Source organism: Aethalodelphis obliquidens, unplaced genomic scaffold (genome assembly GCF_003676395.1).
Source record: "Aethalodelphis obliquidens isolate GAN/ISIS:26980383/991018 unplaced genomic scaffold, ASM367639v1 scaffold72, whole genome shotgun sequence".
Lineage (NCBI taxonomy): Eukaryota > Metazoa > Chordata > Mammalia > Artiodactyla > Delphinidae > Aethalodelphis > Aethalodelphis obliquidens.
Window position 1 is genome coordinate 1,621,491 of NW_020838016.1, and position 24,085 is coordinate 1,645,575.

General features: G+C 35.9%; 1 protein-coding gene across 1 annotated transcript in view; it reads left to right on the forward strand.

The window, feature by feature from the left end:
• SRPRB (SRP receptor subunit beta) overlaps window positions 1–24,085 on the forward strand; it is a 37,051-nt gene that overhangs the window by 3,080 nt on the left and 9,886 nt on the right. The window contains exon 4 of the mRNA XM_027091651.1: window positions 1,771–1,853. Within this exon, the coding sequence (XP_026947452.1) occupies window positions 1,771–1,853 (83 nt within the window). The remainder of the gene's footprint in view (window positions 1–1,770; window positions 1,854–24,085) is intronic.

A 24,085-nucleotide genomic window follows, 5' to 3' on the forward strand; every position in this document is an offset into this window, starting at 1 on the left:
AGGCATTAGATGTATAGATGGATGAATTAGAATGGTGATTTTAGAGACTTTTTCTCCCTCTCCTTGGGTCCTCCCCACCCCGCCCTGCCCTTTTCTGGTACCTCCAGTATTAAACATTGTAAGCAAAGATAAAGAGACATCCTTTTAAATGTCTTAGAGGTATTTTTTTTTCTTTTTTCAATAATGGCACTGTTTCTGACTCAGACCTTTTTAAACTCCCAAGGATTCAGATTTTGAAATTTCAGATTTGGGAGATCTTTAATTCTTGGAGCACTTGTACTAGATATTTTAAGTGGGGTATTCCAGGGTATGCTTTAGACCTGTACTTTCCAACAGAGTAGCCACTGATCGTGTGTGACTGTTGAGCACCTGAAATGTGACCAGTCCAAATTGAGGGCTGCTATAAGTATAAAATATACCTCAGATCTTGAAGACTTGGGATGAAAAAAAGAATAAAATATCAATTTCTTGAATTTTTTTAATATGTTATAAAGCTAATTTAGATATACTGGGTTATGTAATACATATTTTTAAAATTTTACCTGTTTCTTTTTACTTTTTTAATATAGCTATCAGAAAACTTAACATTACAAAAAAGACTTGCATGTTTCTATTGAATATGTAAAACATCCCTCCCTTTTTTACTTCTTTTCCCACCCTCTTTATGTTTTAGATTTAGTCTCTCAAAATAGTAATGTATTTAGTACTGTACCTTATGGATTGTTTATAGTATGTGTTGTGGTGCTGATTATGAAATGTGATGGGGGTCCCAACCTGAGGTCCCTACACTACCAGTATAAAAATAGAAAAAAGGCTAATACACTTCGTGTATTACCTATAAAAGATTAAACAGACTAAGTGACAGGTCACAGTGTATCCAGCTGTAATTATGTCAAATCTGTGCATAATGCTGACTCCCTCCTGCTGAATAGTGGTTGAGGCTGGCTGTGGAGAAGGCAGAACATATGAGAAATGACCCGTGGGTCTGATAAATGTACCGGGGCTATACCCGAGAGTCTTAGGATTGAGCATTGCCACATCTGCATTGAACCTGAGCTCAAGAATGAAGGCCTGGCATGAATAGCATGTAAGTGGGCGCTTAATCAGTCTGTTCCGTAGTGGCATAACCCCGCCCTGTTCAGTGATTGTCACCTGGATCAAGAATTGACAAAAAATATTGACAGAGTTGGAACAAATAAATGGTGTGTCTAGTGGACATATATTTTAAAATTAGATTGCAGTAGAAATATAAAAGAATGTTTTGTTTTTATAAAGGTTGGGGATCCCTGCAGTCGTAACATGTTATATGATAAAATGTAGGTTCTTATATTATTTAGTTTGTGAATATTTATTACTGTTTTTCACATGTTTTTGCTTTTATTCATACTGGTATTTTTCCCAGCCTCAGGTGGACTTTCCTGACTTCCCCATACAGGGTCAGGTTTCTCACGTACCCTCAGAACATTGATCAAAGTTGTAATTTTACATTTACATGTAATTTTACATCGTGTTGACCTTTCTGATTATATTATAAACTCTGTTAGGGCAGGACCATGTTTTTGTCCATTGTTAAATCTCCAGAGCCTTCACTCCATGATTTATAAATAGAGGATGCTCTGTGAACATTTGTTTGATTCATTAATCAGTTACAGTGACCTTTTCTGATTCATTAATTGGGTACCATTCTGATACCTGCGATCTGATATGAAAGATTTATGTTGTAAATGTGAATCCAGACTGAAACATTAATAATATTGCTGGCATCCTTAGGGCACTAGCCTGACCTTGATTGACCTCCCTGGCCATGAGAGCTTGAGACTTCAGTTCTTAGAGCGGTTTAAGGCTTCAGCCAGGTAAGTAGGAAGTGGGAAGGGCTTGTCTGAAATCTGTATATCAAGGCCAGCTATGTTGTTTGCTCTCATGGTATTCTGGAGGCATCCTGGTGTCCTGGAGTGGAAAGAGCATGGACCCTGGGGTCAGCATTTCTGGGTTGCAAGTCCACCTTCACTTGGATTATATGAGATAATATTTGAAAATATTTCTCAGAGTGTTCAGAAAGTGTTTACCCTTATTATGATGTCAGTAAATTTTTCATTTACTCTGAGGACAAATTTAGTAATGTGTAGAACTATTAAAATCTGAAAAAAGAATTTTAAAGCTAGGTGGCATCTGAGAAGATATTAAAATCCAACATTATTTATTTCTATCCATAAATTATCTAAAACTGACGCCTGAAAAGTACAGAAGAATATTTTCATATTTCTTTTAGTATTGTCCTAGTATTACTGACTCTTATTTCCTAAATTTCTTGTGCTTCAGCTTAAGATGCTTTATTCTTGTGTAGTCTCTAACACTGGTAGGAGCTTGAGGAAAATCAAAATACCACATTTCATTTATTTTAAGACACATTTTAACATCTATGAAATTGGAATGCCACTTATAGTTAATGGTGTCATAGTTTAATTGGCAGTATTTTCTTTCTTAGTTGAACCTGAAATAATGTGTTTTAATTGATGGAATCTGGGTTGATGGAATGAGATAGTTGTTTCTTTCCTTATTTTTGAAGGTATCTTGTTTTGTATTTTGTTGTTGCTTCTTGGCCCACAAGGTGGTGGTGATGAGCAATCTGTCATAGTTGAGACTGTTGCTTGATTTAAAAAAAAAAAAAAAATGGGCTTCCCTTGTGGTGCAGTGGTTGAGAGTCCGCCTGCCATTGCAGGGGACATGGGTTTGTGCCCCGGTCCGGGAAGATCCCACGTGCTGTGGAGCGGCTAGGCCCGTGAGCCATGGCTGCTGAGCCTGCGTGTCCGGAGCCTGTGCTCCGCAACGGGAGAGGCCACAACAGTGAGAGGCCCGCGTACTGCAAAAAAAAAAAAAAAAAAAAGACTATTTTTAGAGAGTTTTAGGTTCACAGCAAAATTGAATAGAAGGCACAGAGATTTCCCATATAACCCTACCCCTACACATGTCTAACCTCCCCTATTATCAGCATCCTTCACCCCAGTGGTTCATTTGTTGCAACTGATGTACCTAAATTGACACATAATAATCGCTCAGTCTGTATGTTACATTAAGATTCACTCTTGGTGTTGTACATTCTAGGAATCTGAAGAAAGGTACAATGATATGTAGTCACCATTATAGTATCTTAGAGAGTAGTTTCACTGCCCTAAAAATTCTCTGTGCTGCCAGTTCATCTTTCTCTCCCCTAACCCCTCACAACCTCTCATCTTTTTATTGTCTCCATAGTTTTGCCTTTTTCACAATTTCATATAGTTGGAAACATACAGTATGTAGCCTTTTCATGTTGGCTTCTTTCATTTAGTAATATGCATTTAAGTTTCTTCCATGTGTTTTCACTGTTTGATAGCTTATTTCTTTGTAGTGCTGAATAATATGCTATTGTCTAGATGTACCACAGTTTATTTATCCATTTACCTGTTGAAGGACATCTCGGTTGCCTCCAAATTTTGGCAGTTCTGAATTAAGCTGGTATTTGTGTACACATAAGTTTTGGGGTAAATATCAAGGAGCACAATAGCAGAATCATATAGTAAGAGTATGTTTAGTTTTGTGAGAAATTGCCAAACTCTCTTCCAAAGTGGCTGTACCATTTTGCATTCCCACCAGCGATGAAAGAGTTCCAGTCACTCTGCATCCTGACCAGCATTTAGTGTTGTCAGTGTTCTGGGTTTTGGCATTCTAATGGGTATGTAGTGGTATCTAATTGTTTTAATTTGCATTTCCCTGATGACATATTATGTGGAGCATCTTTTTATATTTGCTGTTTATAAGTTATTTAAATCTTGTTTGGTGAGGTGTCTGTAAAGATCTTTGACCCATTTTTTAATTAAGTTGTTTGTTTTCTTACTGTTGAGTTTCAAGAGTTCTTTTATATATTTTGGGTAACGGTCCTTATCAGATATATCTTTTGCAGATATTTTCTCCCAGTCTGTGGCTTGTTTTCTCATTCTCTTGATGTTGATTTTTGTAGAGCAGAAATTTTTATCTTTACTAAAGTCCAGTTTACCATGGATTATATTGTATATAAAAAGTCATTGTCAAACCCAAGATCATCTAGGTTTCCTCCAGTGTTATCTCCTAGGAGTTTCGTAGTTTTGGTTTACGTTTAGGTGTGTGATCCCTTTTTTTTTTTTTTTTTTTGGCGGTACTCGGGCCTCTCATTGTTGTGGCCTCTCCCGTTGCTCACGGCCACAGCTGCTCCGCGGCATATGGGATCTTCCTGGACCGGGGCACAAACCCGTGTCCCCTGCATCGGCAGGCGGACTCTCAACCACTGCACCACCAGGGAAGCCCCTGTATGATCCATTTTAAGTAAATTTTTGTGGAAGGTGTAAGTTCTGTATATCTAGATTCATTTTTTTGCATGTGGATGTCTAGCTGTTCCAGCACTATTTGTTGAAAAGACTATCTTTGCTTCCTTTGTTGCCTTTGCTCCTCCATCAGAGATCACTTGACTGTATATATGAAGGTCTCTTTCCGGACTCTGTTCTATTGATCTATTCTCTCACCAATACCATGCTGTCTTTGTTACTATAGTTTCATAGTAAGTTGGTAACATCAGTTCTCCAACTTTATTCTGCTTCAGTATTGTGTTGACTATTCTGGGTCTTTTGCCTCTCTGTATAAACTTCAGAATCAGTTTGTCAGTATCCACAAATAAGTTGCCAAGATTTTTATTGTGATTGCATTGAGTCTATAAATCAAGTTGGGAAGAACTGACATCTTGACTCTATTTAGTCTTCCTATCCATGAACGTGGAATATCTCTCCATTTTTCTAGTTCTACTTCAGTTTTGTTGATCAGAGTTTCATAGTTTTCCTCATATAGATCTCATATGATTTGTACCTAAGTTTCATATTGTGGGATGCTAATGTAAATGGTATTGTGTTTTTAATATCAAATCCCATTTGTTCATTCCTGATATTTGGGTAAGCAATTCACTTGTGTATCAACCTTGTATCCTGCAACTCTGCTATAATCGCTTATTAGTTCCTGAGCTTTTTGGTTGATTTTTCCAGATCATCTACAGTCATTTCATGTGCGAATACAGACATTTTTATTTCTTCCTTCCTAATCTATATCTTTTATTTCCTGTTGTTGTCCTAATGCATTAGCTTGAAACTACAGTACAATGTTGCAAAAGCAATGGTGAGATGGGACATCCTTGCTGTGTTCCTGGTCTTAGCAGGAAATCTTTGATTTTTTTTCACCATTAAGTATGACGTTAACCATTTGATTTTTGTAGGTATTCTTTATCAAGTTGAAGTTCCCCTCTATTCTTAGTTTACTAGGAGGTTTTATCATGAATGGTTGTTTGATTTTGTCAAATGCTTTTTTGGATCTGTTGATACGATTGTGTGATTTTTCTTTTTTAGTTTATATATCAATGAAATGATTATGTTAATTGATGATTGAACGTTGAACCAGCCTTTCATACCACTTGGTGGTTGTGATTTTGTGATTTATAATGAGAAATGCATATTTGGTCTTCATCCCTGTTTCTGGCACAGAGCTCATAAAACCCTTAGAATTTCCTAAGTGATGAGAGTGATAAATGTGTCTTTTGTTACGTTTTTGGGGTGAGTTTTGGAAAGCACCTAAGGATGGGGGCTGGGTGCCGGAAGAACCAACCATATGATTAGAGAGTTGGAACTTTTCATTCCCATCCAGGGAAGGGAGAGGAGAGAGGCTGGAGGTTGAATCAATCACCAGCGGTCAGTTGTTCAGTTAATCACGCCTATATAATTATGCCTCTATAAAACCCCAAAAGGATGAGGTTCATAGGGCTTCTAGGTTGGGGAACCAGAATGCTTCCACATGCCACCCTGCAGGGCCCAAACTCCGTGGGACAGAGGCTCCTTTGTTCAGGATCTCACCATATGTATCCCTTCATCTGGCTGTTGATTCATATCCTTTAATATCTTTTGCAATAAACTGATAATTTAGTGAGTTAAATGAGTTTCCTGAGTTGAGCTGCTCTCACAAATTAATTGAATCCAAGAAGGAGGGGTCATGGGAACCTCTGATTTATAGCCAGTCAGTCAGAAGTACAGTTAACAACCTGGACTTCTGACTGGTGTCTGAGGTCCCTGCTACCAAATTAATCAAACCGAAGGAAGGAGTTGTGAGACCTTCGAGTCTGTAGCCTGTTGGTCGGAAGCACAGGTAACAATCTGGGCTTGTAATTGGCATCTGAAGTGGAGGGCAGTCTTGTGGCACTGAGCCCTTAACCTGCGAGATCTGATGTTACCTCCAAGTAGATAGCATCAGAATTGAGTTGAATTGTAAGGCACCCAGCTGGTGTCAGGAGCATTGCTTGGTGGTGGGGGAACCCACATCCCCCACATTGGAATTGGGTCCAGAACCAATCATGGTGTATAATTCTTCTCATACATTGTTGGATTCGATTTGCCAATATTTTCATGAGGATTTTTACATCTGTGTTCATGAGATATTTATCTGTAGTTTTCTTGTAATGTTTTGGTTTGTGTTTAAAGTAATGCTGGCCTCGTAGAATGAGTAAGAAAATATTCCCTCTGTTTCTATTTTTTGAAAGAAATTATAGAGAACTTGTATATTTTCTTTCTTAAATTTTTTTAAATTGAATATTTGTGGCATATAACATTGTATAAATGTCCTTAAACATTTGATAGAATTCACCAGTGATCCCACCTGTGCTTAGTGCTCTCAGTTTTGGAAGGTTTAATTATTGATTCAGTTTCTTTAATAGATACAGGGCTATTCAGATTGTCCGTTTCTTATGTTAGTTTTGGCAGATTGTGTCTTTCAAGGAGTTGGACCATTTCATCTAGGTTATTACATTTTGGGGCATAGAGTTATTTATAGTATCCCTTGATTGTCCTTTTAATGTCCATGAATCTGTAGTGATATCCCCTTTCATTTCTGATATTTATAATTTGTGTCTTCTCTTTTTCTTAGTTAGACTGGCTAGAAGTTTATAAATTTTATTGATCTTTTCATAGAACCAGTTTTTGGTTTTGTTGATGTTCTCCATTGATTTCCTATTTTCTATTTCGTTGATTTCTGCTCTTTCATTATTTCTTGCGTTTACTGTAGATTTAAATTACTCTGATTTTTCTAGCTTCCTAAGGTGGAAGCTTAGATGATTGATTTTAGGTCTTTCTTCTTTTCTAATAAATGCATTCAATGCTGTAAACTCCACACGGTATAGAATTCTAGGTTTTGGGGATTCTTCTCTCAACACCTTAAATATTTCACTTGACTCTCTTCTTGCGTGCATGATGTCTGAGAAGTTGGATATAATTCTTACATTGCTCCTCTATAAGTAAGGTCTTTTTCCTTCTGGCTTATTGTGGGATTTTTTTCTTTATCTTTGATTTTCTGTAGTTTAAAAATGATAATGGCTAGGTATAGTTCTTTTAGCATTAATCCTGCTTGGTGTTTTCTGAGCTTCTTGTGGTTTCTGTGAATCTGTGCTTTGGTGTCTGACATTAATTTGGGGAAATTTTCGGTCATTATTGTTTAAATATTTCTTCTGTTCTTTCCTCTCTTTCCTCTCCGTCTGGAATTCCCATAATAATAACGTACATATATATAACGTACAATAATAACGTACATATACGTTACACCTTTTGTAGTTGTCCTGCAGTTCTCAGATATTCTGTTATGTTTTTTTAAGTCTTTGTTCTCTTTGCTTTTCAGTTTTGGAGGCTTCTATTGAGATATCTCAAGCCAGAGATTCTTTCCTTCAGTCATGTCTAGTCTACTAATAATTCCATCAAAGGCTTTCTCCATTTCTGTTAGGTTATTTTTGATCTGTAGCTTTCTTTTTAGTTATTTCTTAGAACTTCCATCTCTCTCCTTACATTGCCCATCTGTTTTTGCATGTTGTCTACTTTATCTTTTAGAGCCCTTAGCACCACAGTCACAGTTGTTTTACATTCTTGGTCTAATCATTCCAACATCTCTTCCATATCTGAGTCTAGTTCTGTTGCTTGCCCCTTCTCTTCAAACTCTTTTTTACTTTTTAGTATGTCTTGTAATTTTTTCTTGATAGCCAGACACAATATACTGGGTAAAACTGCCCTTAGTAACGTGGTGAAGTGTGAGGGGAAGGGAAGTGTCCTGTGATTAGGTCTCAGTCTTGGTGAACCTGTGTCTCTGGACTGTAAGCTTCATACTTGATTCTCAACTGATTCCTCAGTAAGTTGTATTTTTCTGTATATATGTGTTGTTCTCTCCAATTTGGCGGGGAGTGATTTGCTGTATAACCTCACTTCTCTGATGAATCTAAGTGCTGTTGAGTTTTCAGTCTGGTTAGCTTTTTACTTGTTAGAATGCAGTGGTGACTTCCAGCTTCTTTCTTGCTGGACTGGAAACTGGGAGTTGTGTGATTTTTTTTTTTTTTTTATTCCTCAAACAATTGATACAAATCTAGAACTGGCAAATTTTGCTATAATTGGGTTTTAATTTCTAATTAAAATTTTTTTTCCATTTTCAATTATAAATTTTTTACAGTTCACAGTGTAATTACTCTTTGATCCAAGTATTTTGGGTAGCTAAAACGTTCAAAGTATGTAAGATACAAATGAACTCAAATCATAATCACAATAAATGCAAATTCAAAAGACATTTACTACAGTGGACCCTTGAACAGCATGGATTTGAACTGTGTGGGTCCGCTTATAGGAGGAATTTTTTCACTTAATATGTACTGCACAATCTGTGGTTGGTTGAATCCGGCAATGCCAAACCTCAGATACAGAGGGCTGACCATGAAGTTACACGCAGATTTTTGACTGGAGGGTCAGGCCTCTAATCCCCACATTGTTCAAGGGTCAACTTATAGTATATTGATCTGAGGCTTCTAGTTTTTTAATCCTACCTTTTTTGGTTAATCAAGTTTCCCTAATATCATTTTTCCCCCTCTGCTGGTTTGAAAGTATGCTATTTTTTCATTTTTCATTGTTACCCTCTACTTTTTTTTTTTTAACTTTGATTACTTAAGTTTAAAATCAATAATATTGGTTTTCTTTCACTGGAACTTAAAATACCTTACTTTGATCTTCCTCACATCTTCCTTTCATTTTATTTCTCTTTCTTCTTTTTTAACACCCAACAGTTACTAATATTTTTCTCCATCATTCAGTGATCACCTAGAATTACCAGGATGTTTATGGATTTCTTTTTTCTCTATCGCTTCTTGCCACTTACTCTTTCCTTTTGATTCAGTTTTCTTTCACGTATATCTTTTGGATATGTTTCCAGAAATGGTGAATAAGAGATAAAAGTTTCTCATCTTTTGTTCATTTGAAACTTTTTTCATTGGCCTTCATTTTTGAATAACTATTTTAGCCGAGTATAAAATCCTGGGTGGCAGTTATTTCTGTTTTCACATTGAAGGCATTACTCCTGACTTCAGATATCTGTTGTTGTAGATGGGAAAGCAGTGCTCAATCTAATTGTCATTTCATGATACAGAATCTTATGTTTTTTTAATCCTGTATTCAGGGGTAGATTATCCTTCTGTTTACGGGTGATTTAGCTTTATCATGGTTGGGATTCAAGTGTGCTATTTCAGTTGAAAGATTTGTATCTTCAGTTCTGGAAAATGCTCAACAATATCTTTTTAGGTAGTTCTATTTCCAAATTCTCACTTTCACCTCCTGGAACTCTTATTAACATCATTGAACCTTATCATTTCTGCTCTTCTTGTCTCTTCTCTGTCATATCTTCCAAGTCTTTTTACCTTACGTATAGTTGATATTTTCGTCTTTATTTTGTGGTTTATTATATCCTTTACAGCTGTAGTATTCTCTGCTTAACTTTTCCATTGGGTTGTTACTAATTTTGTTCTTTACTTGTAAAAACATATCTTTCAAAATCAGCCTTTTTTTTTAGTACTATCTTTATTCTTTTATTATGGTGTCTAGTATTCTTTTAAATAATTTAAAATATTTTACTGATTGCTTTATTATTTTTAGTTTTGAGTGCTGATTAATCTGCCTTTGTGGTTCTCCCTCATAATGGTTTATTTACTGTGCTTTGTAATTTTGATCCAGATACCCTGTTCAAGGGGGTTAGATTTTGCTGTTGATGTTGTGGTTGCTGTTTTGTTTTGTTTTTTTAAATTGCTTTAGGTTATGAAAGCCTCTCTCCAGAAGGGGTTCATATTTCCTTCTGTTGGGGGCCATAGGAGTTCATTGAGTCTGGCCCAATTTTTATATATCTTCCTGCTTGGGGATCTTACACCATGAGATAGTGTAAGTTCATACCCTGTTTCTGTGTGTGGCACAGGAGGCCTGGTGATTCAATTCTTCTTGGATTATTTTCCCACACTGTTGTCTGTTAGACTGCTTTTAAGTACTAGGCTTTGCACAGAGTGTTCAGTTCCAGCTTTCCAACTCTATGTTGGCTGTTGCACATCTCCTGGGCTTTCAAACCGTTGTTCCTAAAGCCTATTATCTGCTGTTTTCCTGGACTGCTTTGCTTTAGCTTAGCTATCTCTTTATTTCTGGCACATGAGGATTCTCACTGTTGCTGCCTTAGGTTGGGCCCTACCTGGTCACTCTGCTTCTAGTTTGATTATCCTCTTAGTTGTATTTGTCATTTAGGCACTAATATTCTTTGTAAGACAGAAAAGCATAAACTCTTTAGGTCAGTGTGTTGCACCCCTTTGCCGTCTGACCTGGTTTTCCTTCATTTCCCCACCTACCTGTGTATTAGCTTACCTTGAGTTCTCCAAAGCATGTTGTTCCACCACTTTGTGTCCTGCAAATACTACTTTCCAGACAGTCTTTGCCACAGTAGTATTTTGTCTGGCTAAAATTCACTCAACTATTACATCCTCCTTTAAGTGTTCCTGACCTGGTTTCATGTAAATTATCTTCCTCTTTGTTTCTATTATAGCAGGTACAAGGTCTGTCCTAGTGTTTTATCACATGGTTTTGTATATGACAATTTGCTGGACTTGAGGGGAGGCATCATTTTCTATTGTCTTTTTAGATACAGTCATTGATACATAGTAGCACTAAGTAGTCCTTTGTTAAGTATTTGTGTTGTATCATTACTTGTGCAGACACTTGTATGTGAGTTTGTTTTGTTTTAATCATTAGGATTGAATTGGGCAAAATTAAGGGTATCATTTTTCAATATAATGCTGCACTATTGCATGCTCACATGGCAGTTTTCTTTTTTCCCCCTCCAGGGCTTTTGTGTTTGTTGTGGATAGTGCAGCCTTCCAGCGAGAGGTGAAAGATGTGGCAGAGTTTCTGTATCAAGTCCTCCTTGACAGTATTGGTCTGAAGAACACACCGTCATTCTTAATCGCTTGCAATAAGCAAGGTACTATCATGTTTTCTGGTAATAATAGTTGAGATTTTTCTGGGATTGCTACTAAGAATTAATACAGTTATCTACAATTGTTATTACTGAGGATGAGAGATGATTGCTAATGAACTATAAATTAAGGATTTTAAATCTTAAAATTTATTTATACTCCAGCATTTTCATTAGTCTCCCTTACCAGGCTGTTCTAAGGAGCGACAAAGGAGTGATTGTTATCATTTATTCTTTGATACAGTGTTTTATTTTTAATCGTAAATCATTTTAATTTACCAAGTTAAGTTCATCAGATCGACAATATGTCATATCAGATACACAGTTGAGGAAGGACAGGATGGAGTCTCTCCTTTTAAACAAGTTTGCCATCTAGCACATTTCATCAAGGAGAGTTTGCAACCTTGTAAGAATGAAAAACATTTTAGTCTCAGCCAGTAAAACTAGGCTTCAGTTTTATTACCTTTAAAATCGGATTAGGAGTGATGTCAGCATCATGAGGTGTGAGACACCTTCTTTGTCTCTCCCCTTCATTCTACAACTAGTAAAACATCCAAAACTCAACAAAGGTTCCTCTGCCCAACACACTAGAATGCTGGAGAGATCCACAAGTCTACTTCTGAAGGTGGGTGGACTGGAACACATGGAGGAGGTAGAACTGGGGGAACAGTGGAAGAATGTCTACAATCTTAGCCTCTGGCCACAGTGGCTGAGCCTGAAGCCCCAGAGAACCCTATAGCAACAGGGAAGACAGCACACATGGCTCCAGCCTCCTGGCTGCAGTAGCTCCTTTGGCCACAGGGACCTGCAGCAGCAGTGGTGGTGGGGCCTGTGACCCCAATCCCCTGGCTCATGGCAGTGCTGCATGCAAACCCGACAACCCCAGATGTGGCGAAGGTGTCCGTGACTCTGTCTCCTTCACTTTTCCCCACACCCCCACCACTGCTCAAGCAGTGACAGTGAGGGTACCAGTGACACATCTGGCAGATGTAGTAGAGGGTGGAAAGTGCCAATTCTCAAATATAGTCAGAGGCAGCTCAGGTAAGAAAAGCCAAAAACCTGTGCTATAGCAAGAAAAAGAAAAGAAAGGCCTCTATTTTCCAACTTGTTGAACTGTAAGAATCAAGGAGAAAAAAAAAGCTTTACCTACATAAGAAAGGTATTTGCTACTTCAAATGCACGGGCAGAGGAACAGTTTGTCAAGTACCATGTAAAACCACAGTACACAGTGTAACGAAAAGAAAATGACAGTTCTCCAGCAGCCAAACTTAAGTCATGGAAGATTGTAATCTAACTGATAGAGAATTCAAAATAGCTGTTATGAAGAAACTAAACAAGCTACAAGAGAACTCAGGAGGGCAGTTCAGTGAGCTCAGGAATAAAATTAATGAACAGAAGAAATACTTTACCAAAGATATTAAAAGTCTAAAAGAGAACCAAACAGAAGTTCTGGAGCTGAAGATGTCAGTAAATGAGATGAAGAATGCATTAGAAAGCACTGGAAATAGAGCAGACCATATGGAAGAGAGAATTAGTGAGCTTGAATATAGAGATCTAGAAATGATTCAAGTAGGAGTGGCAAGAGAACTAAGATTTTTTTAAAAATAAAATTTTATGAGAACTATCCAACTTCATTATCCTTTATAAAGATAATGGTTATCCCAGAGGAAGAAGAGAGGGAGAAGAGAGCAGAGAGTTTATTTAAAGAAATAATAGCTGAGAATTTCACAAAGCCGGGGAAGGAACTGGATATACAAGTCCATAAAGCTAAGAGGACATTTAATTATCTCAATGCTAAAAGGTGTTCTCCAGGACACATTATGTTAAAATTGTCAAAATTCAATGATAAGGAATTTTAAAGGCATCCGGAGGAAAAAAGACAGTAGCCTACAAAGGAGCCCCTATTAAGCAATCAGCAGATTTCTCAACAGAAACTGTATAGGCCAGGAGAGGATGGGATAGCCTGCTCAAAATATTATAAGACAAAACCTCTGCCAAGAATCCTTCCAACAAACTTATCCTTGAGATACAAAAGAGAAATAAAGACTTTCCCAGACAAAAGCTGAGGGAGTTCATTACCAGTAGACCTGCCTTACAAGAAATGTTGGAAGGAGCTCTCCTACCTGAAACAAAGAGGCAAAAGTACCCAAAACTTTGAGTAAGGTGATAAATAGATAGAATCAGAAAATTGCAACTTTACATCAGAATAGGTTGTTAATTATAAAGGTTAAAGGGGAAAAAGAAGTAAAAATAATTATAGCTATTGCAGTTTGGTAATGAACTCACAATATAAAAAGGGATAATTTGAGATGACAAAAATGTAAAAGGGGAAGAGGAAAAGAACAGAACCCATATAATGGCAAATGAAGATAAGATCCTATCAGCGGAAAAAGGACTGTTTTATCTATGAGATGTCTTATACAAACCTGATGGTAACCACAAAATGTAAGTCTAGAGCAGAGACATGAAACTAGGAGGAAACTAGTAAACCACCAACTAAGATGTCAGGCAGAAACAATGGAGATATAGAGCAAACAAAAGATATAGAGAAAACAAAAGATAAAATGGCAGTACTAGTCCTCATTTATCAATAATCACCCTAAATATAAGCGGATTGAATTCACCAATCAAAAGATGCAGAGTGGCTGGATGTATTAAAAAACAAGACCAGCTATGTCCTGTCTCCCAGAGACTCATCTCAGCTCTAAAGACAAACATAGGCTCAAAGTGAAGGGATGGAAAATGATACTCCAAGCAGATGGCAGCCAAAAGAAAGCAGGTTTAGCCATCTCAGATCAGATCAAATAGACTTCAAGCCAAACAAGAGAACAAGATGGACTTATGTAATGATAAAGGGGACAATCCATCAAGAAGATGTAACATTTATGAATATATAAACATCTAACATGGGAGCACTAAAACATGAAAGGAATTATTAACAGATCTAAATGAAGAAATTGACAGCAATAATGGTAGGGGAGTTTAACATCCCACTTACATCAATGAATTGATTATCTAGACAGAACGTTAACAAGGAACCATTGGCCTTAAATGAAGTATTACATCAGGTGGAATATATACACACACACATACATACATACATACATACATACATACATACATACATACATATATACATGTATATAAATAAAACATTCCATCCCAAAGCAGCAGAATACACACTCTTCTCAAGTGCACATGGAACATTCTCAAGGATAGACCATATGCTGGGACACAAAACAAGTTTCAATAAACTTAAGATTGAAATCATATCGAGCATCTTTTCCTACCACAAAGATTTGAAACTAGAAATCAACTACAAGAGGAAAGCTGAACAAATCACAAATTTGTGGAGACTAAACAACATGCTACTGAACAACTATTAGGTCAATGAGGAGGAAAGGAGGAAATAAAAATCCCTGAAGATAAATGAAAATATGTCATACCAGATCAATAGGATGCATCAAAAGCAGTACAAGTTTATAGCAATACTTGCCTACCTCAAGAAACAAGAAAAATCTCCACAGTCCTTACACCTAAAGGAACTAGAAAAAGAACAAACTAAGCCCAAAGTCAGTAGAAGGAAGGAAGTACTAAAAGCCAGCAGAAATAAATGAAATAGAGACTAAAAAGATAGTAGAAACTAAGAGCTTGTTCTTTGAAAAGGTAACCAAAATTGACAAACCTTTATCTAGACTAACTAAGAAAGAGAGGAGGCTCATATAAATAAAATCAGAAACGAAAGAGGAGAAATTACAACAGATCCCACAGAAATACAAAGGGTTATAAGAGAATACTGTGAATAACTACACCAACAAATTGGACAGCCTAGAAGAAATAAATACATTCTTAACAAACAACCTTCCAAGACTGAATCTTGAAGAAATAGAAAATCTGAATAGACTGATAACTAGGAAGGAGATTAAAACAGTAATCAAAAGCCTTCCAAAAAAACCAAAAGTCCAGGACCAGACAGCTTCACTGGTAAATTCTACCAAATGTTCAAAGAAGATTTAATACCCATTCTTCTTAAACTATTCCACTTATGATAAAGACAGTAAAATGGGTATAGAAAGAATGTACCTCTACATAATAAAGGCTATGCATGTCAAACCCACAGCTGACATCATACTCAACTGTGAAAAACTGAAAGCTATCCCTCTAAGATCAGGAACAAGACAAGGATGCCCACTCTTGCCACTCTCATTCAACATAGCTAAAGACTCCACCAAAAACCTATTAGAAATAATAAATGAATACAGTAAAGTTGCAGGGTGCAAAAGCAATTTACAAAAATCTATTGTGTTTCTGTACACCAACAACAAACAAGCAGAAAGAGAAATTAAGAAAACAGTCCCATTTAAAATTGCAGCAAAAACAATAAAATACCCAGGAATAAATTTAACCAAGGACAGGAATTCCCTGGTGGTCCAGTGGTTAGGACTGCACAGTTTCACTGCTGAGGGTGCAGGTTCAATCCCTGGTCAGGGAACTAAGATCCCACAATACAGTAAAAACTATAAAACATTGTTGAGAGAAATGGAAGACACAAAGAAATGGCAAGATATTTCATGCTCATAGACTGTAAGAATTAACATTGTTAAAATGTCTATTTTACTTAAAGCAATCTGCAGATTCATTGCAGCAATCCCTGTCAAAATCCTAATGACATTTTTTGTAGAAATGGAACAAAAATTCCTTACATTTGTATGGAACCATGAAAAACTGTGAATAGCCGAAGCAATTCTGAGAAAAAGGAACAAAACTGGAGGTATCACATGCCCTGATATCAAAATATTACTACAAAGCTATAGTAATCAAAACAGCATGGTATTTGGCAGAAAAACAGACATACAGGTCAATGGAACAGAATTGAGAGCCCAGAAATAAACATATGGACAATTAATTTACAACAAAGGCACAAAGAACATACAATGGAGAAAGAACAGTCTCTTAAGTAAATGGTGTTGGGAAAACTGTACAGCCACATGCGAAAGAAGGAAAGTAGACTATTATACCATACACAAAAATTAACTGAAAAGTGTATTAAAGACTTGAATAGAAGACCTGAAACCATAAAACTCCTAGAAGAAAACAGGGAGTTCGGACTTTGACATGGGATTTAGCAATATGTTTTTGGATCTGTCTCCTCAGGCAAGGCAAACAAAAACAAAAATAAACAGGTGGTACTATATCAAACTAAAAAGCTCTGCACAGCAAAGGAAACCATCAACAAAATGAAAAGACATCCTACTGACTGGGAGAAGATATTGTCAAATCATATTATCTGATAAGGGGTTAATATCCAAAATATATAAAGAACCCATACAACTCAACAACAACAAAAAACCTGATTTAAAAATGGGCAGATAACCTGAATAGATGTTTTTCCAGAAAAGATATACAAATGGTCACTGGGCACATAATGAAGATGTTCATCACTAGTGAAGATGAACATCATTAACTATTAGGGAAATGCAAATCAAAGCCACAGTTAGACATTACCTCACACCTGTTAGAGTGACTGTTGTCAAACAGAGAAGAAATAACGTGTGGGCGAGGATGTGGAGAAAATGGAACCCTTGTGCACTGTTGATGGGAATGTAAATGCAGCCACTGTGGGAAACGGTATGGATAGTCCTCAAAAAATTAAGAATAGAGCTACCATGGGATCCAGCTATTCCACTTCTGGATATTTATCCAAAGATAATGGAAACACTAACTCAGAAAGATATTTGCACCTACTACTGTATGGTGATGGATGGAAACTAAATTTTTGATAGTAATCATGGTGTAGTGTATACACAAATTGAATCATAATGTTGTACACATGAAATATGTTATAAACCAATGTTACCTCAATAATGAAATAATTTCTCTTTTCTAAAAAACTAAAAATAAGATAGACTAGTTGATCTTTAGTCCTCTTTCAGACCTAATATTCTCATTCTATGAAAAGCTCAATGCATTTCTCAAAGGTGAGCTAGTAGTAACCCTAACAATGACTTATCATGAATCAGTCTTGGGGTCATTACCTGACCTCTTTATTTCTTCTATATTTATTTGGCTTCTGCTGGTGCCAAACCAGTGCTTTTTTATTACTAAAGTGCACTTGGTGCCGTAACATACCACCTTAGTATCAGCTGGAAATGTTCTTGGTTTAGTTTTATATGACAGGGTATTTCTACTGGAGTGAAGGGTCTTGTTAAAATCACAAAGCTGGTAGCTTCTCTTCTTGTTACATTGGCTGGACTTATGTATACAATATATGTGTTGATTTCAAATGTCTGTAAGATGTAGAAAACTTCTGTGAAAGAGCTCAATTTTAGGGTCACCAGCTTAATTGTAAGCATAATTGTAATATAAATATTTGTGCAAATATAAAGCTTACTTTGATAATGGAATACTAGTGATAAAAAGCTCTTTAAGCGGGCTTCCCTGGTGGTGCAGTGGATAAGAATCTGCCTGCCAATGCAGGGGACACAGGTTTGATCCCTGGTTCAGGAAGATCCCACATGCCACGGAGCAACAAAGCCCATGTGCCACAACTACTGAGCCTGTGCTCTAGAGCTTGCGAGCCACAACTACTGAGCCTCTGTGCCACAACTACTGAAGCCTGCAGCCTAGAGCCCGTGCTCTGCAACAAGAGAAGCCACCGCAATTAGAAGCCCACACCCTGCAACAAAGAGTAGCCCCCACTCGCCGCAGCTAGAGAAAGCCCGTGTGCAGCAACAAAAACCCAACACAGCCAAAAATAAATAAAATAAGAATAAAAATAAATTTTTTAAAAAAAGCTCTTTAAAAAAATGGTGGGGTTGGTGGGAGGGATAAATTGAGAGTTTGGGATTGACATATACTTATTACTATATTTAAAAGAGATAACCAACAAGGACCTACTGTATAGCACAGGGAACTCTGCTCAATATTCTGCAATAACCTAAATGGGAAAAGAATTTGAAAAAGAATAAGATATATGTATATGTGTAACTGGATCACTTTGCTGTACACCTGAAACTAACACAACATTGTAAGTCAACTATAATCCAATGTAATATAAAAATTTTTTTAAATGGTGGGGCAAAGAAACTTACTGGTTTAAATAGGAATTTTCCATATGTGCAAGAAGTCTTGGGAAAAGACCCCTTCTGCTTTAAACAACAGCAGTGTCTTTATTTCTTTACAGACATTACAATGGCAAAATCAGCAAAGTTAATTCAGCAGCAGCTTGAAAAAGAAATGTAAGTAAATAAGTCCTGTTGGTTAACTGTATCTCTTAACACTTAGGAAATATGTATATATTGCTTAAGGTCTTTGGTTTTGTATGGTTATCACAATTAGCCTGAAGATTGGTGTGAAATATACTTGTTAAATAATTGACAACAGAATTAATGGAACTGTAAAAAGTATTAATGGGATGTTTATAGATATTTAAAATTTTCGTGGAAAGAAAATCTCAGGTTTATTGCAACTACAGCTCAATTTGTTTTCCCACTGTTTCTAGACCTAGTTTATAGTAGATATGAAAGGATTTAAAAACTAAATTTGAAAGCCATGGAAATTTTTGTTGACAGAACAAGAAAGGAACACTTCAGAAGAATATAAAAATCTATGATACTATTTTGTAGTGTGTTTCTTGTTTTCAGGCTATGTGGCGACATCATTTAGCTTGATTTTAGTGTTTAAAAATTTGTGAATTGAGCTATAAGCTTTTGAATTTTAAGGAATCTATGTCTCTGTGTTCTGCTGATCTGTAAGAGTTAGCTAACAGGTTGCTTACATAGGAGATACAATCAACATTATAATAGAGCAAGTTATGTTTTCTTATGCTGTTATGTAAGGATATTTTTAATAAAAAAATCTGATAAGGAAAAATTGTACAAACTCAACTTTTAGTAAATTTTTTCCAATTATCATTTACATTCTCCTTTGCTCATTTAATAAGCACCTATAATTTGTCTAACATATGCCATGACCTGCTCTAGGATGTGACTATAAGAAGTGTGATGTTGTTCCTGTACTCAGGAGCTTAGAGTCTAGTAGAATATGGTTTGTTTCAGGGGTTGACAAACTCCTGCTGAGGGTCTGCCAACAAAGAGTGGTTTTGCATTTTTATAGGACAGGTAAGAAAAGAAGAAAAGTAGAAAAATATGTGGCAGAGACTAAATATCACCCACAAGCCCAAAATATCTAATTTATGGCTCTTTACAGAAAAATTTTACCAGCCCTGGTCTGTCATTTTCTGTGGCTTTTTTTTTTTTCAATTGAGAATGATATATTCAATCCCATGTGCTTTAAACTTTTTAATATATAATAGAAGAAAAGTTAGCCATTCAATTAGATTTATCAAAGACATCATGCCTTCAAATTGAATATCAAAAGAACATTTTAACCCCTTTATTGAGGTATAATTGATATGTAAAAAGCTGTGAATATTTAATGTATACAACTCAATTTGGGGATAAGCATACACCTGTGAAACCATCATCACCATCGAGGCCATAAAAATATCCATTACTTCCCAGAGTTTCTTCCTACGTACTTCATTATTTGTGTGTGTATGTATTTCATGAGAACACTTAACATAAGATCTACCCTATTAGCAAATTTTAAGTGTACAGTGAATACTATGCTATATATTAGATCTCTAGCACTTACTTATTTGCATAACTGAAACTATACCCTTTGACCATCATCTCTCCATTTCCCCCTGCCCCCCACCTTGGTGACCACCATTCTACTCTTTGCTTCCATGTGTTTGACTGTTTTAGATTCCACATATAAGTGTAATTAATCATAATGGTAGTTGTCTTACTCTATGTTATTTCACTTAGCATAATGTTCTCTAGGTCCATCCATGTTGTCACAAATGGCAGGAATTTCTTCTGCAGGGCTAAATAATATTCCATTGTATATATGTTCCACATTTTCTTTATCTGTTCATCCTTCGATGGACATTTAGGTTGCTTCCATATATTGGCTATTGTTAATAATGCTGCAATGAACATGGAAGGCATATACCTCTCCGAGATCCTGATTTCAGTTCCTTTGGATAGCTACCCAGAAGTGGAATTGCTGATTCATATGGTAGTAGTTCTGTTTGTAATTTTTTTGAGGAATCTCAGTGCTGTTTTCTATAATAGCTGTACCAATTTACATACCCACCAACAATGTACCAAGGTTCCCTTTTCTCCGTATCTTTACCAACACTTATCTTTTTTTTTCTAATGTTAGTAATTCTGTCAGGTGTGAAGTGACATCTCATTGTGGTTTTGATTTGCATTTCCCTGATGAATAGTGATGTTTAGCATCTTTTCATGTACTTGTTGACTATTCGTATGTCCTCTATGTTCAGGTCCTTTGCCCATTTTTTAAATTGGATTATTTGTTTTTTTTGTTACTGGGTTGTATGTTTTGGGACAGATCCAAAAACATATTGCTAAATCCCATATTTTGGATATTAACCCTTATCAGATATATGGTTTGCAAATATTTTCCCCCATTCCATAGGTTACCTTTTCATTTTGTTGATTCTTTCCTTTGCTGTGCACAAGCTTTTTAGTTTGATATAATCACACTTGTTTATGTTTGCTTTGTTATTTGCTTTTGGTCTCATATCTTAAAACTAATTTCCACAACACCAATGTCAGTGAACATTTTCTTCTTGGATTTTTATGGTTTCAGGTCTTATATTTAAGTCTTTAATCCATTTTGAGTTGATTTTGTGTATGGTATAACATACACAGTTTCATTCTTTTGCATGTAGATATCCAGTTTTCCCAGCACCATTTATTGAAGAGACTATCCTTTTCCTATAGTATACTCCTGTCATCCTTGTTGAAGATTAGTTTACTGTATATGCATGGGTTTGTGCTGGGCTCTCTATTGTATTCCATTGATCTATATGTCTTTTTATAGTACCATATTGTTTTGATTACTATAGGTTTACAATATAATTTGAAATCTGGAAATGTGATGCCTCCAGATTTATTGTTCTTACTCAAGATTATTTTGAGTATTATAGTTCTTTTGTGGTTCCATATGAATTCTACCATTGTTTCTTCTATTTCTGTGAAAAATTCCATTGGAATATTGATTGAGATTCCATTAAATTTATAGATGGAGATTTTTTTGTTTGCATCGGGTCTCAGTTGCGGCACGTGGGATCTTCGTTGCGGCATGTGGGATCTTTTGTTGCAGCCTGCGGGCTTCTCTCTAGTTGTGGCGCGCAGGCTCCAGAGAGTAGTTTGGGGAGAGTGGGCTTTGTAGTTTGCGGCACGTGGGCTCAGTATTTATGGTGTGCGGGCTTAGTCGCCCCGCGGCATGTGGGATCTTAGTTCCCTGACCAGAAATAGAACCCACATCCCCTGCATTGGAAGGCAGATTCTTAACCACTGGACCACCAGGGAAGTCCCCTATAGATGGACATTTTAACAATGTAAATTATTCCAATATATGAACAAGGGGCATTTTTCCATTTATTTGTGTCTTCAGTTTCTTTCATCACTGTTTTGTAGTTTTCAGTGTACAGATCTTTCACCTACTTTGTTAAATTTATGCCTAAGTATTTTATTGTTTTTGATGCTATTATAAATGGAATTGTTTTGTTAATTTCTTTTCCTGATAGTTCATTAGTAGTGCATAGAAACAGAACTTGTTTTTGTGTGTAGATTTTGTATCCTGCAATTTTACTGAATCTGTTAGTTCTCATTTTTGGGGGGTCTTTTATGGTTTTCTATATTTAGGATCAAGTGATCTGAAAGCAGAGATAATTTTACTTCTTCCTTTCTGATTTTGATGCCTTTTGTTTCTTTTTTGCCTAATTGCTCTGTCTAGGACTTCTAGTACTATGTTGAATAGAAGTGGCAAAAGTAGGCATCCTTATCTTGTTTCTGATCTTAGAGGAAAAGCTTTTAGCTTTCACTATTGAGTATGATGTTATCTGTGGGCTTGTCATATATGACACTTGTTATTTTGAGGTACATACCTTCTGTAACTATTTTGTTGAGTTCTTATCATGAAAGGATGTTGAATTTTGTCATATGCTTTTTCTGAATCTGTTGAGATGATCATAAGATTTTTATCCTTCATCCTGTTAATGTGATGTATCCCATTTATTTATTTAGGTTCTCTGATGTTACATATATACATGTATATGTACACAATTATTTTATCCTCTTGATGAATTGGCCTCTTTATTATTATATGATAACCTTCTTTGTTTCTTGTGACAATTTTTGACTTAGTCTATTCTGTTGATATTTATGTATTCAGCCCTACTCTCTTGTTTATCATTTGTATAGAATATGTTTTTCTGTCCCTTTACTTTGAACCTTAAATCGAGAGTGCATCTCTTGGAGATAGCATGTACTTCAAGCTTGTTTTTTTATCCATTCATCCACTCTTTTTTGATTGGTAATTTAAACCATTTACATTTAAAGTAATTATTGATAGGTAAGAACTTATTCTGTATTGTTGATGGTTTTCTGACTGTTTCATAGTTCCTTTGTCTCCTCTCTTCCTTTGTAATTTGATGATTTCTTTTGTATTGTTATGCTTTTACTTTTTTCTCTTTATTTTGTGTGTCTACTACAGGTGTTTTCTTTGTGACTGTCATGGCTTATATAAAACATCTTATAATACTGACAGTCTAATTTAATCTGATAACAACTTTGACTGTATACAAAAATTTGTATACATTAACTTCTCCTTCCCCCACATTTTATGTTACTGATGTCACAATTTACATCTTTTTATATTGTGTATCCATTAATAAATTATTGTAGTCAGAGTTATTTTTATTACTTTTGTCTTTAGCTTTTATGCTAGAGTTAAAAATGATTTATGTGTCACCATTACAATACTAGAGTATTCTAAATTTTAGTATATTCTTACTGTTACAGTGAGTTTTATACTTTCATATGTTTTCATGTTCTTGATTAGTTTTATTTCACCTTGAAGAACTCCCTTTAACATTTCTTATAAGGCAGGACTAGTAGTGATGAACTGCAGCTTTTGTGTGTTTGGGAAAGCTTTTGTCTGTCCTTCATATCTGAAGGACAGTTTTGCTGGGTATAGTATTCTTGGATGGCAGGTTTTTTATCTTTCAGCATTTTGAATATACCATCCCACTCTCCACTGGCCTGCAAGGTTTCTGCTATGAGATCCACTTTTAGTCTTATGGATTTTCCCTTGTTTGTGACAGATGGCCTTTCTCTTAATGCTTTCAACATTCTGTCTTTGACTTTTGTCAGTTTGATTATAATGTGTCTCATTAAAGCTCTCTTTATGTTTAATCCATTTGGGGTTTTAGGGGCTTAGTGGATCTGGATGTTCATTTCCCTCCCCAGATTTGGGAGTTTTCTATCATTATTTTTTTAAATAAGCTTTCTGATTCTTTGTCTTTATCTGCTCTTTCTGAGACTCCCATAATGCATATATCGGTTCCTTTTATGATGTCCCATAAGACTTTCTTCACTCTTTTTTGCTTTTTCTTTTTGTTTTTCTCACAGAGTAATTTCAAGTTACCTGTGTTCAAGCTCTCCAATTCTTTATTCTGCTTGATTGAGTCTGCTGTTGAATTTTTCACATCCAGTCATTGTGTTCTTCAGCTCCAGAATTTTTGTTTTTCATGGTTTCTATATCTTTGTTGACTTTCTGATTTTGTTCACCTATTCTTTGCCTCATTTTGTTGAGTTTTCTGTGTTATTTTGTACCTTATGGGACTTTCAGATGATTATTTTGA